Source organism: Rissa tridactyla, chromosome 1, assembly GCF_028500815.1.
Source record: "Rissa tridactyla isolate bRisTri1 chromosome 1, bRisTri1.patW.cur.20221130, whole genome shotgun sequence".
In the NCBI taxonomy this organism is placed as follows: domain Eukaryota; kingdom Metazoa; phylum Chordata; class Aves; order Charadriiformes; family Laridae; genus Rissa; species Rissa tridactyla.
In genome coordinates this window covers 76,182,640-76,197,313 of record NC_071466.1, presented here as the reverse complement: position 1 = coordinate 76,197,313, position 14,674 = coordinate 76,182,640, and the positions used below count along the sequence as shown (strand labels likewise).

General features: G+C 38.2%; 1 protein-coding gene across 5 annotated transcripts in view; it reads left to right on the top strand.

The window, feature by feature from the left end:
* Nucleotides 1–14,674, top strand: part of HERC2 (HECT and RLD domain containing E3 ubiquitin protein ligase 2) — a 116,718-nt gene that overhangs the window by 52,332 nt on the left and 49,712 nt on the right. For 4 of the 5 annotated variants that reach the window (XM_054188733.1, XM_054188734.1, XM_054188736.1 and 1 more), the window contains exons 30-48: nucleotides 59–254; nucleotides 854–990; nucleotides 1,522–1,695; nucleotides 1,773–1,909; nucleotides 1,991–2,142; nucleotides 2,571–2,762; nucleotides 3,582–3,769; nucleotides 4,291–4,483; nucleotides 5,083–5,265; nucleotides 5,827–6,011; nucleotides 7,681–7,828; nucleotides 7,921–8,117; nucleotides 8,355–8,585; nucleotides 9,230–9,365; nucleotides 9,938–10,081; nucleotides 11,268–11,410; nucleotides 13,046–13,313; nucleotides 13,483–13,625; nucleotides 14,370–14,492. In XM_054188733.1, the coding sequence (XP_054044708.1) occupies nucleotides 59–254; nucleotides 854–990; nucleotides 1,522–1,695; nucleotides 1,773–1,909; nucleotides 1,991–2,142; nucleotides 2,571–2,762; nucleotides 3,582–3,769; nucleotides 4,291–4,483; nucleotides 5,083–5,265; nucleotides 5,827–6,011; nucleotides 7,681–7,828; nucleotides 7,921–8,117; nucleotides 8,355–8,585; nucleotides 9,230–9,365; nucleotides 9,938–10,081; nucleotides 11,268–11,410; nucleotides 13,046–13,313; nucleotides 13,483–13,625; nucleotides 14,370–14,492 (3,270 nt within the window). The remainder of the gene's footprint in view (nucleotides 1–58; nucleotides 255–853; nucleotides 991–1,521; nucleotides 1,696–1,772; nucleotides 1,910–1,990; nucleotides 2,143–2,570; nucleotides 2,763–3,581; nucleotides 3,770–4,290; nucleotides 4,484–5,082; nucleotides 5,266–5,826; nucleotides 6,012–7,680; nucleotides 7,829–7,920; nucleotides 8,118–8,354; nucleotides 8,586–9,229; nucleotides 9,366–9,937; nucleotides 10,082–11,267; nucleotides 11,411–13,045; nucleotides 13,314–13,482; nucleotides 13,626–14,369; nucleotides 14,493–14,674) is intronic. The other variant, XM_054188735.1, reaches the window with a different exon arrangement.

Here is a 14,674-nt window from a genome sequence, read left to right as displayed (position 1 = left end):
GTATTGTTCATTTTGTTGTATATTAAACAGTAACCTATTCTTTCAATGGCTTTTCTAGACCCATCAAGAGCAAGGACGTTCCTACAAGGAAGTTTGTGCTCCTGTCATTGAACGTTTGAGATTCTTATTCAATGAGCTACGTCCTGCAGTTTGCAATGATCTCTCTATAATGTCTAAATTTAAACTTCTGAGTTCCTTGCCCCGATGGCGGAGGGTAGCTCAGAAAATAATTAGAGAAAAAAGGAAAAAAAGAGGTAAGGCAACGTTAATGTTGTGTTTTCTTTGAAACAATGAAAATCTCATTCCAAGGTTTGCAGCTCTATATTTGAGACTCTTGTTAGCTAAAGCATCAAAGCCTTTTGCTTTCTGCTGCATTTTCATGAAGTTTGATGAATCAATGGTTATCCGTCAGTTCCTACAACAAAAGCAGGCAGACAAGAGAGTCAAGTTTAGGGGAGGCATGCTTCTTTCTGTTCCAGCATATTAAAAATGACCCATCAATATCAGTCCCTCTGAATTGGTTTTACTAAAGTTTAACTAGAAGTGGCATCTTATTAAAAACCACGTTTTATTAAAGCAGTGTAGTCAAAGAACTGTTTAACTGGAAATAAATTAATGTGGTGAACAAATGCTGAGGCGCTTTTGAAGTTGGTCTTTAAAGATAAAAGCATATTGCAGATATTACTAGAGCTAATTTGACAATAGTTGGACATAGAGTTCACCAAGAGTACATTTATGTTTTACTACAGGCAGATCTTAAGCATTCTGTATGCTTAGGTTATCATGCAAAACTAAAAATGTGACACTGTAAGATATGACAAGTTACATCAAAGAATAATGTTTTTATTTCTAGTGCCAAAAAAATCTGAATCTGCTGATGTGGAAGAATCCAAACTAGGAAACGAAGAGAGTGATTTAGAAGAAACCTGTGTGGTACCTCACAGTCCTGTACCTATAGAGAAAAGGCCCATACCAATCAAATCACCCAAGGTAGGATATCAGATTTTGAATCAACCTTGTGAATAAAAATAACACGAGGGAAAAAATAAGCTAAAGCATGATTGTAATAACAGACATTTAATATTCTGATAATGGTGTTTGGGATGTATATATGGCACGTGGTTTTAGTGAAAACCTGGAATAATTCTTAACAATAAGCTTGTGTACTGCATATTTAGAATATGTAAAGGTAATAATTTTTAGATTATTGGTAATCTTAGAAGTGCTCAAATAAAGCTTCATTTCAAAATAAAAGGTTTTGATGGGTTACTTCCTCTTTTTTGAATATTAATGCATTTGAAATTTTATGTAGCAATTGTAAACAAGATAATGAGTTACAAATAATACTAAGCTGTTCCCTGGCTTTGGAGAAGTTTTCTCTTTTTTCTTTCTCTTTTTTTTTTTTTTTTTTCTTTTCCTTTCCCCTCCTTGTGTTTGAAATTTGGGCATGGCTTTACATGAAATAACTTTATTTTCAGTAGTTTAAATTTTTCTTTAACATGCTACCTTCCTGTTTTGCAGGATAAGTGGCAGCCGCTTTTGAGTACAGTTACGGGTGTCCACAAATACAAATGGCTGAAGCAAAATGTCCAAGGCTTGTATCCACAGTCTGCCCTCCTTAACACCATTGTTGAATTTGCACTTAAAGAAGAGCCAGTGGATGTAGAAAAAATGAGAAAATGTTTATTAAAACAGGTAAAATGGATGAAAATGGGCTTGCATGTATTAGAAGTTTACATAAGTATGACAATTTTTTTTTTTCTCTTTTGCAGTTGGAAAGAGCAGAAGTTCGTTTGGAGGGAATAGATACTATTCTGAAATTGGCAGCAAAAAATTTTTTGCTCCCATCTGTGCAGTATGCTATGTTCTGTGGATGGCAGAGGCTTATTCCAGAAGGAGCCAACATAGGGTAAAACTTCTTGTTGTTATTGTGTTCACAGTTCTTTAGTAAGAAAAAAATACTTATTTTTGTTGTTGTTTTTCTATGAAGGGAACCTCTTACCGACTGCTTGAAGGATGTTGATCTGATCCCACCGTTTAACAGAATGCTGCTGGAAGTAACTTTTGGAAAGTTGTACGCGTGGGCTATTCAGAATGTCCGGAACATCTTGCTAGATGCTAATGCAAAATTTAAAGAACTAGGTGAATCTCATTTTGTTGCTGTTGGCTTGGGAAAAAACTGTTTTAAATGAATATTGTTGCATTTTTTTTTTTAAAGTTCCCAGTAATTGTGATCCTAAAATCAGTTCCCTTGGTTTGTGCTGAGAAATCCTTTGACTTCCTGTCTATCTATGTGTTGTTCCACTCCCCTCCCGTTCTCCCTTAACTCACTTCTTAGTGTTTAAGAGCATGTTGCTGGTATCCCAGAAACAGGTCATTAATTACTTATTAGTAACATTTTGCCATTGAAATCTAAATTAGAAGAAGTTTCTTGGAACTTCAGTTTGTAAGTTCTTAAAGCCAAGCAGGGAATAAAAAAATATTATAATCCATCAAACAAATCTATAACCTGTTTTATTGTAGCTCCCAAATGTCAGCTGACTTTGTTATTTATATTACTTTTCAATTAGGTGTGCAGCCTGTTCCTCTACAAACAATTACTAACGAGAATCCAGCAGGACCAAGTCTTGGGACTATTCCACAAGCACGTTTTCTGTTGGTCATGCTCAACATGTTGACACTGCAACACGGTGCTAATACCTTGAGCCTCCTCCTTAATTCTGGTATGCTGGCATTGACGCAAACAACGCTGCGACTGATAGGTACGAGATCTTCTGGTTTCTTGTTTGGAAGAAACCACATGTTTTATAAATCTCCTCTGTGTTTTACCTGTTAGTGTACCCAAAGTACAGAATTATTTCAGTGCTTAAAGATAGTACTTAATGCTGTTCACCTTTACCGCTGATACAAAAACCACATATGAAAGCACAATTGAGATGGAAGTTTGTTTGACTATAGCCTTTATTCATTCATGATTTTTCTCCTAAGCCTTTGCTTTCGCCATCCTTTGCTAGAATTTAGGAGTGATAGTGTAGTTTTGGTGGGACCATTATAAATAAATTAAAAATGGAAAATTAAAACAGAAAATACTAAAAACTTCCTACTCCCTCTTCATTCAGTTTCGTTTTTCTAGCTATTAAAACTGTTTTCAGTCTGCATGTCTAAGCTCAAAACTTTCATGGTTTGTGGTGGTTTTTGTCATAATTCAAGTTGGCCCGCTTTTTCTTTCTTGGTTTTCTTAGATAATAGCAAATATTTGTTCTCATAACAGTACTGAACTGGAGTGCTCATAAAAAGTTTTTCTAAAAAAATTCTGTTAGTAGAACCATTTAGCCGCTTTACTCGTCATTACAATGTCTCTCTTATTTGTCACTTATTTTTGTTCAAACAAGTATTTAAGTTTCAAAACCGTTATATCCTAGTTTCCTCGTCTGACTGTTAAGTCAGCTTTCCTGTTTGTTATTGCTTTTATATTGCAAACCTTATGTGCCTTAAACTTTAAGTGTGACAAAGGCACATATAGAAACCTGTAGCTGGTTTTGATTTTTTTTTTTTTTTTTCTTTCATGTTTTTTCTCTTAGGACCTAGTTCTGACAACATCGAAGAAGATATGAGTACCTCTTCCCGTGGAGCTTCTGCCACAGTCCTAGAAGAATCAAGAAAGGAAACTACACCTGTTCAACTCCCTGTTTCTGGACCAGAGCTGGCAGCCATGATGAAAATTGGTACCAGAGTGGTGAGAGGGGTAGACTGGAAATGGGGTGATCAGGTACAATTTCTTTCATACAGGTTTGGGTGTGTTAAAATCTAAAGTCTGTATTCGGTGGACTGTCTGTGAATTTTATGTTCAAACTTTAAAGGTAATTTTAAACTTCAAAGACTTGGAGAATTAGCTTGGAGATAATTATAAGGATATAAAATCTGTTAATAATTTGTTAAACTTCTTTTTTGGTAAAATTATTTTTTGGTGAGAATGTTTTAATTCATGATTTAACAGGAAATAAATGTTTGCTACAATGTTGTACACTTCCAACTAGGTGCGTATGGGGCTTACGTAGTACATAGTAAAATAGATGTAAACATGAGTGTTGCTGCAGAAATGAACTGCGGTGATTTCTTTTGAAGATTGTGAAATGCTTTCCAACTTTATGCTGGATTTTGAAACATTATTGAATGTTTATTGCCTAACTATTAAGTTAGCAGCAAAAAAGAGCAATTGCATTATTATTTTATGAACTTTGGATACAAATTATTGTTCATTGTGGAACTTGAGCCTCTCTCTTCTGTCAGGATGGACCCCCTCCAGGTTTGGGTCGTGTGATTGGAGAATTGGGAGAAGATGGCTGGATCAGAGTGCAGTGGGACACCGGAAGTACAAATTCTTACAGAATGGGGAAGGAAGGAAAATATGATCTCAAACTAGCTGAGCCGCCGCCAGCAACGCAGCCCACAACAGAGGATTCAGACACAGAGGATGATTCCGGTAAAAAGCAATTTTTTTTAATAAAAGGGTTTTAGTTGGATTCCAAAATTGATAGTTCATAATAGGAAAAAGCTTCTTTCACAGGAGAAAATGCTTCATCAAAGAAGATTAATTTAATAGGTGTACACATCTGACCAGAGTCTTTCTTAAGATATCTTTACCTTGAGAAAGGAGGTTAGAAAGGGTGGTATCACATTTGTTGCATATTCATGGGCCAAAGAAAACAGTATTATCCAACCAAAATAGTTTCAGTTACAGATACCAGGAGGTATACGTTTTAACATATGTTAATGCCATTCTAAAATGTGTTTTTTATATGACTTAATTATACATCTAGTCAAACTGCTTCCCTTTTCTTGGCACTGCATTTGGAATTTCTTTCAAGTTGTGTACTGCTAGAGAATAACTTGAAAATGTCTTCACAAAATATCTGGTTTATATTTTGCTCTTGCAGTTGGAAGTAAGGAATCTTCTTCATGTCAAATCATCTTAAAGAAAATATTTACAACAAATTTCTCATCTTGTTTGTTTCAGAACTCTTTGTGAAATAGATTAACTCAATATTAATGTATTCCTTTGCCTTTTGTGTCTCCCTTCAGAAGGAGAACAAGTTGAAAGGAATCTGCACCCGACTTCCATGATGCTTACAAGTACCGTGAACCTGTTGCAGACGCTGTGTCTCTCTGCCGGCGTCCATGCTGAAGTCATGCAGAGTGACGCTACTAGGACTTTGTGTGGTCTACTCCGTATGCTTGTGGAGAGTGGAACAATAGATAAATCAGGTATATTATTTAGAAACAGTCTGACTCAGCTATGTGCTTCTGTTTTGTGCTTTGTTGTCTTGTAATTTTGTAAATCTTTTGTTACTAGTTTTTAATTTTTAAGGCCAAAGGCTATAAAATGCATTTTCAGAGCTTTTAAAATCTTAATTGTTAGCAAAAGCAACATAAGTGATCTTCAGCATTCTTAGAATATTTAGCAGTAAAAGCAGGAGAAATGCATGAGATGTGCATGCTTATGATTGGCTTAGACAATGAATTTCTTACCAGTCTTTTTGAGGAGAACAGTATGACTGGATGTCCTTTTCATTTCCATAGCTTCTTTGTAATTTCAGAAGTAATGCTAACGACTTTGAAATGAAGAAATAGTATAAGTTTGAGAATTGTTTTAAAGACATATTTAATAAAATTAGTTACAGGCTCTAAATTAAAGTTAATAGTTTATGTAAAGGTACTATTAGCTCAGTGTTACGATTTGTCCAAAGAAGCCCCATGTAGTATATACAGAATTATGTAGCTGGCGGAAAAGTCAACTGTTATATCTATATATCTTTTTGTTTTTAGCTTCCTTGCCAAATAAATTAGTTTATAAAGAACAGCATAGGAGTTGGTGCACGTTGGGATTCATTCGAAGTATAGCACTCATGCCTCAGATGTGCAGCACTCTTAGTACATCTCAGTGGATAACTTTGCTAATGAAAATTGTTGAGGGGCATGAATCTTTCACTGCTGCTTCACTACAGAGACAGGTAATGTGTGTATTTCCAAATTACTTTGATAGGCAATTAATTTAGTAGACTTTAGCTGTCTTTAAAAAAAAAGAAAAGGTGTATTTTAAAAAAACAGATGGGAAATGTCCTTAAATCAGTTTTTAATTAATTGGAAAAAAGATAACATGTCTTCTTATACTTAGGATTCATTGTTTTAAATACATGTATGTAAGTTTTTAAACCTTCAGGGCACTAGAGACTCTCTTGTTCTATTGAAAGTCTGAAAATTTTGCACAGGTAAGAGGACAAAACAGCGTTCCAAAAATGTGTTCCGGAAACTCCTATATAATGTTTCCTAGAAGTTGAACAAAGAAAAGAATACCAAAAAGTTGGTTAGGAAAAATGTGCCATTTCATGTTAAAGTTATCAAATTTTGTATTATCTACTGTCCCTCCTTTTGTAGTAAACTGTTACTATTGTTTTAATTAGTCTCTCTTAAGAAGCTGCACCTTTGCATCTTATTTTGGTATTGTATGTCTCTTGTCCCCTTCTGCCTTTTCTTTTTTTCTTCTTTTTTTTTTTTTTCTTATTTTTTGTTGTTGGGGTTTTTTTTTTGATTGTTTGTTTTTACCTTTTCTTAGCATATTATAGTGCCTTTTTCATGAGATTGAAAAGCAACCTTATTATGCAATAACTCTTCCAAGTTTTAAGGCTCAGGGATCAAAAGATCTTCTTAATCTTTTCCTTGATAAGGCATCATCATTTTTTTAACTAAAGCCTTGTATCATAAAGGCCTTGGCATTTTTGTGTGATCTTCCAGCAAATTCTTGCCAATATCTTTAATATGATGAGACTTCTGTCGTCAACCAGGACTTAGTGCATTAGTCATCTGTGCTGTTCGGGGAATACTCAAGAGAAATGAGCATTTCTCATGTACCAGCATCTAACTTAATAAGGGAAAGACCTGGAAGTTTTAGAAATACGCATTATTGACAGAGGTTTACAAGAGAGAGATATATCTTCACTATACTTCGTCACTTGTATTGTACTGGTCTTCTGAGTAGAAGATGAGGAAGCTCAAAACCTGAAATACTCCTGTGCAGTGCGCCTTCCCCATGTTCCTCGCCAGTCCTGCACTGAGTGTCTAGGTTTAGAGATGCTGTTACTTCTGTACTGTCGGAGGCCCTAGTTTCACAGTAACGGGTCACTGTGGTTGCTTTTTGCCTTATTGTATCATTCAGCTTTGTATCTCATGATTCTTAATTATCATACCTTCATTGCAGAACACTTGGAAACTTCCGTTCTGAAATACATCTTAGTACTAAGTTCTGAGTATGGAATCTGAACAAACCTTCTCGTTCTGTATTCCTATTTTTCCTATGTGTTTTAGTCATTTACATTGTTTCCCAGTGTGTGTTTGTCTCATGTCCTGAGTACTGAAGAGGTTGGATTCACTAATATAATGTGCAAATAAAATTGTTACTGACTTTGAACTGGCACAACTTCTTTTAAAATATTCCTTAGCAAACCGAACAGAAGATCGGTAGCTCTGTCATTTCCACATCCGGAAAGAAATCAGCATTATGGAAAGAACCACAAAGGAAGGCTAACTTTAAAAATGTCTTTCTTCTGTACTTAGTGTGTTTGAGAATTTCTTTAATATTTGGTGACTTAGAATGGAATAACATGAATTTTCTTCTCCTTTTAGATCCTTGCTGTACATTTATTGAAAGCAGTACTTCCATCCTGGGATAAAAATGAAAGGTCAAGAGACATGAAATTTCTCGTGGAAAAACTGTTTGGATTTTTAGGCAGCCTGCTTAGTACTTGTTCTTCAGATATCCCACTACTCAGAGGTAGAGGAATCTTCCCTCAGTGGCTTATTTTTATGTATAGAAAATGTGTGTGTCAGATTGATAACTGTTGTGCAATTGCTTTGTCTTTTCAGAATCTACTCTGAGGAGGAGAAAGGCCAGGCCCCAAGCATCTCTAACTGCCACTCACAGTAGTACTTTAGCAGAAGAGATAGTGGCACTGCTGAGGACGCTCCATTCGCTCAGCCAGTGGAATGGACTCATAAACAAGTACATCAACTCTCAGCTAACCTCCATCACCCACATCTTTGCAGGAAAACAGTCAGAAGGGGTAGTTTCCACGTTTTAAAATAAGCTCATTTTTATAGCAATATTTATTTTGAAATTATAAATATTAAATGTTTGTAAACAATCTTAAGCTTAATTTTGAAACCATTTTTCTATTTATATATATATGTATTTATGTTTTGTAATTTTTAAATTGAAGTACGTGTGATTAACTTTGTATTTTAAAGCAGATAGAAGTGTGTATTTTCTCCCTACAGTTAATTTTACTGTTCTTTGTTAGGCTCTCTTGGATGACTACTTCCCTGACACTGAGAATCCAGAGGTGGGAGGCCTAATGGCAGTGTTAGCGGTGATTGGTGGCATAGACAGTCGCTTGAGACTGGGCGGACAAGTAGTTCACGACGAATTTGGAGAAGGCACAGTCACACGCATCACCCCAAAAGGGAAAATCACTGTGCAGTTTTATGACATGCGAACATGCAGAGTGTGCCCGCTGAATCAACTAAAACCAGTAAGTTCCTTTTATTGAGGCTTTAATACAGGGAAGGGTATGATTAAAGACTCTGATGTGGTGCCAAGAAAATATTTGTTCTTCATTGGGTAAATATGTTGACGTTCAACACATACAATGCTCTGAATGCACATGCAAGACGATACTCAAACGAACCTCTCTGTGGCCTTTAATGCCTCTCCTCATTTGTTGAGGAAGTGAAAGGGGGAAGGGATTTGAGCGTTAACTTCAGGTAAAATGCAAAGTCATGACAATGTGATTTATAGATCTTACATGAGAGGAGCTTATTTATTTGTCTTAACTTGATTTGCTAACTAATGTAGAAAGCTATATTAGCTATATTAGCTTCAGTGAAAGCAGTATGGTCTGCTTCAGGGACTGCAGTTCTTCCTTGCTCTGACTCTGTCTTGTCTTTTCACCAAGTAGACCTGCAATTGCGTGGTACAAATACAGGCTTAGGAGCTGTGTAGGGAACAGAAATACTTTTCAGTTGTTTCTGGTCAAGAGCAGTAAGACAAATGATACTTTTTCTCTTCTTCAGTTAATAACTATTGAAACTTTTGAATGATTTTGTAAAATTTTGGAAAATGCTTATTTGCGGTCTTTTTTTGTTTGTTTTGTCTGGTTCTTCTCCCACTGTCTAGCTTCCAGTTGTGGCTTTTAATGTGAACAATTTGCCTTTCACCGAACCTATGCTATCCATTTGGGCTCAACTAGTAAATCTCGCTGGAAGTAAAATAGAAAAACAAAGAACGAAGTCTCCCAATCAGGGTCTTTCAGGTACAGTTGAGCTTTTTTTTGGTTTTTTTTTGTTTTGTTTTTTTTTTGCTTTTACATAGATGGCTGCGCTCTGGAAACACTATTGGTAACAGCAAACATACATAAGAATCTGGGGTTTCTGGAACCTCACCTCTTTTCTTAGTCAACATTGAATAGTATGTACTTGGAGGACAAGTTTAGCTAGGAGATGAATTGCTCTGCACTGTAAGTGGAATACTGTTTGTACTTTAGGGAGAAAATGTGAATAAGGTTTGGGTCTGGACTTCTTGTATTGAATTGCTTAAAGTACTAGATGCATATAACAGCTGCACTTACTGTGCTGTATATCAGCTGTATGATTGTCCAGGATGTGTCCAGGAAGACAGTGTTTGTAATATCACGGGTCATAGAATGTGTGTAGACTTCTTTTCCAGGTGCTGTTCGAACTACCCCGTATCATCAGTATTTCACAAGCTTTCACACGGGGAGTTACTATGTAACCTGATTTTTGGACTGAGACTGTGAGAATGATAGCCTTTCTTCTCTAATACAAGAGATGTGTAGTGCTCATGGCTGCTTAATATTTCTGATAGGTCAAGTGGATTTGGATCTACTGCGGTGCCAGCAATTAAAGCTCTACATACTGAAAGCAGGCCGAGCTCTGCTTTCTCACCAGGACACACTAAGGCAGATCTTATCTCAGCCAGCTGTTCAGGAGTGTCCATTAAATCCTGCAGGTATGTTGAAATGCAACTTGAGTATTCTGCTGTTTATTTAGGTCATAGATAGAGTATGTGACTGTAACCCTTGCTAGTGGCAGTTGGAGGGTAGAAATTAGGTTTACCCTCTAAAAATAAAAAATTAAAAAGTAAAATTCAGGAATGTTTTAACCTTCTATGTTAAAAGAATTTCGACTTTTTAACTTAAATTTTGAAGACTAAGTGGATCAAGTGTATGAGCTTGAACTATTGGAGTTAGCTAAATTTGTAAGTCTTCTAGAGTTAGTAAGTTGTAAGTAATTTTAAAATAATTTCTGTGGATTTTTTGCAGTGGTTTCTTTTTCTGCTTCAAAGCTTGAAGTATGAGTTCTCAATTGCCTTTCTTTTTACTTCAAATGGTTTGCAGTTTCCAGCGAAACATGTACAAGGATACAGTATCTTAAGCATATTCTTAAAAGGAGTTTAAGGAATTGTAGTTTCAATAGTTTGAATTCATTCTCTATATACGTTCATTCTATGTATAAAAATAAAGAAAATAGCTCTGTCAGCTTTCAGGATAGCTATTGATGCCCTTATAGTTTATATTAATTCTTCAAGCATCTGTGAAGCATGTAATGTCTTTAAATATATTAACGTATTTTGTTAAACATTGTTTCATAAACATACAAATGTTTATGCCAACAAGAATACAAAATCAAATATAAAAGCTGCAGAATCATGAGCCAGTTGATTCAAAAAAGGTGTACTCTTTTGAAAGGGCAGTGAATACCTTTTAGGAATCTCTTTCCAAGAGGTGTATTAAAGGAGGAAATGACTCAATCCAGAAAGTATGGACCATGATTTTGGGGATCAATGAGGTTGTTGATTGTCTATATAAAGTGGTTATCCTGGAAGGACCTCTGTATAATAATCGTATTGTAACAAGGTGAAGATACTTATGCAAATTCACTGACCACTGAGCAGTTTCTGCTGGACATGTTCTTAGGTGTATTTTAGTAAAACTATTGTTTATCTACAAATTTCTCAGTTGCTTTTTTTGTATGGAGATTCTGGCACACGTGATTTAATCTCGAACACGTGATTCCTGTGGAGAAGAAATGTGGGAGAAATAGCAATATGTTTGACCAACCATTAGGCCCCAGAATAAGTCTCCCAATTGACTTATAATACATGCTTTTGGTTAAAATAATGTTTTTATTTCAAGAGGATGGAGCAGTTGCCTCTCCCGACATAGGAGATATGTCTCCTGAAGGACCTCAGCCTCCCATGATTCTTTTACAGCAACTTTTGACAGCTGCTACGCAACCATCACCTGTGAAAGCAATATTTGACAAACAAGAGCTTGAGGTACAGTCTGTGTTTTCTGCTAATAAATAACCTAATAAGTCTTTCTAATTCACATTCCAATTAGAATATAATAGACTAGACTATTTCAGTTGGAAGGGACCTACAGCTATCATCTAGTCCAACTGCCTGACCACTTCAGGGCTGACCCATGTTGATAAGGGCATTGTCTGAATGCCTCTTAAACACTGACAGGCATGGGGTATCGACCATCTCTAAAGGAAGCCTATTCCAGTGTTTGACCACCCTCTTGGTAAAGAAATGCTTCCTAATGTTCAGTCTAAACCTCCCCTGGCGCAGCTTTGAACTGTTTCCACACGTCCTATCACTGGATCCCAGGGAGAAGAGATCAGCATGTCCCTCTCCTCTTCCCCACCTCAGGAAGCTGTAGAGAGCCATGAGCTTGTCCTTCAGCCTCCTTCTCTCCAAACTAGGCAAACCCAGAGTCCTTAGCTGCCCCCTGCAGGACATTCCTTCCAGCCCTTTCACCAGCTTTGCTGCCCTCCTCTGGATGCATTCAAGTGCCTTCACATCCTTCTTAAGTTGTGGGGCCCAGAACTGCACGGAGTACTCAAGGTGAGGCCACACCAACACTGAATACAGCAGGATAATCACCTCTTTTGAGCGGCTGGTCATGCTGTGTTTGATGCACCCCAGGATGTGGTTTGCCCTCTTGGCTGCCAGGGCACACTGCTGACTCCTGTTGGGCCTGCTGTTGACCGGCACCTGAGAGATCCCTTTCTGCAGGGCTGCTCTCCAGCCACTGCTCTCCCAATTTATACTTGTGCCTGGCGTTACTCCATCCTAGATGCAGAATACAGCGTTTCAACTTGTTAAATTTCATCCTATTAATCATAGCCCAATGCTCCAATCTATCTAGGTCCCTCTGCAAGGCCTCCTGTCCCTCAGTAAGAGTCAGTGGCACCTCCCAGTTTGGTATCATCAGCAAACATGTTAACTCCAGCATCCAGATCGTTAGTAAATGTATTGAAAAGGACTGGCCTTAGAACTGAACCACGGGGAACACTGCTGGTGACTGGGTAGAGCCTTTTGGGCTCTGCTCTTTAGCCAGTTCTTCACCCAATGCACTGTGAACCTGCTCATCCCACAGATGGACAACTTGTCCAGAAGGATGCTGTGAGGGACAGTATCAAAAACCTTACTAAAATCCAGAAAAACTATGTCCACCATCTTCCCTTTATCCACTAGGTAGGTGACCCTACTGTAGAAGGATATCAAATCAGTTAAACAGGACTTTCCCTTTGTGAACCCATGTTGACTGCCTGATGATTGCATTATTCTTTAAATGTCTTTCAGTAGTACTCAGTATAATCTTCTCCATAACTTTTACAGGAACTGAGGTGAGACTAACAGGTGTGTGGCTCCCTGTGTCTTCCCTCATAACCTTTTTGTAGATTGGAATAACATTGGCTAGCTTCCAGGTAGCAGGGCCCTCCTCAGACTCCCACTGAAATTGAAACTTACTAAGCTATAAGTTTTTTAAAAATTAAAAAAAAAAAAAAAGTGTCACCGAACCCGTTTTGCCAAATAACCTTTGATTTCAGATGCACACACACACACTCAAAACACACTAAATATGCTTGTTTTACATGGACTGATTTATTTGTTGTCATTTAGGCTGCTGCTTTGGCAATATGCCAGTATCTGGCTGTAGAGTCTACACATCCTTCAACTCCGGTGTTTGAAGACTGCAGCTCTAGTGAAGCTACAACACCCATTACAGTGCAACATATCCGACCCACAAAAGTGAAGAAACGCAAGCAGTCTCCAATTCCACCCCTCCCCATTGTAGTTCAACTTATGGAAATGGGATTTCCTAGGAAAAACATAGAATTTGCACTAAAGTCTCTGTCTGGAACTTCCGGAAGTGCTTCTGGATTACCAGGTATTTCATTTACTTAAATTAGCGATGTTAGAAAGAGAAGGAAAGTTGCGAGCAGGTTAAAACACCAAGGGATAATGCAAGGGAGCAATTGTTAGTTCTCTTTTTGGATGCTATCTTAAGAATGTCAGAGAATCCGTTAGAGAAAGACTGAGTTTCTTTTCTATATTAGGAGTGGAAGCCTTGGTTGGCTGGTTGTTGGATCACCCTGATGTTCAAATTACGGATCTCTCTGATGCTGATACTCTCTCTGATGAATATTCGGATGAGGAAATAGCAGAGGAGGTAGAAGAAGCTGAAGCTGCTTGCCCTGTGGTAAGTATCAACTTACCAAAACCTAAGTCATGCTAGCTGGTTGCAAATTTTGTAATTCTTTCCTTTTGTGAGCTTGGTTAGAGTACATTCTGCTGTACCAAGCTTTCAAAGGCTGTAACAAGGACCACATTTGCTGTATGTTTCTAAGGCATGTCATAAAAGAACTCAAGAATGATCTATAAATAGGTTATAGAGTGCTGGGTCCTGCACTTGGGTCACAACAACCCCATGCCATGCTACAGGCTTGGGGAAGTGTGTCTAGAAAGCTGCCTGGAGGAGGAGAACCTGGGGGTATAGGTCAACGGCTGGCTGAATACGAGCCAGCAGTGTGCCCAGGTGGCCAAGACGGCCAACAGCATAGAATGGTTTAGGTTGGAAGGGACCTTAAAGAACATCTAGTTCCAACCCCCCTGCCATGGGCAGGGACACCTCCCACTAGACCAGGTTGCTCAAAGCCCCATCCAGCCCGATCTTGAATACTTCCGGGGATGGGGCATCCACAACCTCTCTGGGCAACCCGTTCCAGTGCCTCACCACCCTTGTAGTGAAAAATTTCTTCCTAATATCTACCCTAAGTCTCCCCTCTTCAAGTTTGAAGCCATTACCCTTTGTCCTATTACTGCATGCCCTTGTAAAAAGTCCCTCTCCGGCTTTCTTATAGGCACCCTTTAGATACTGGAAAGCTGTTATAAGGTCTCCCCAGAGCCTTCTTTTCTCCAGACTGAACAACCCCAACTCTCTCAGCCTGTCTTCATAGGAAAGGTGCTCCAACCCTCTGATCATCTTGGTGGCCCTCCTCTGGACTCGCTCCAACAGGTCCATATCTTTCCTGTGCTGCGGGCTCCAGAGCTGGACACAGAACTCCAGGTGGGGTCTCACGAAAGTGGAGTAGAGGGGGAGAATCACCTCCCTCGACCTGCTGGCCATGGTTCTTTTGATGCAGCCCAGGATGCGGTTTGCCTTCTGGGCTGTGAGTGCACATTGCTGGCTCCTGTTGAGCTTCTCATAACCAACACCCCCAAGTCCTTCTCCTCAGGGCTGTTTTCAAG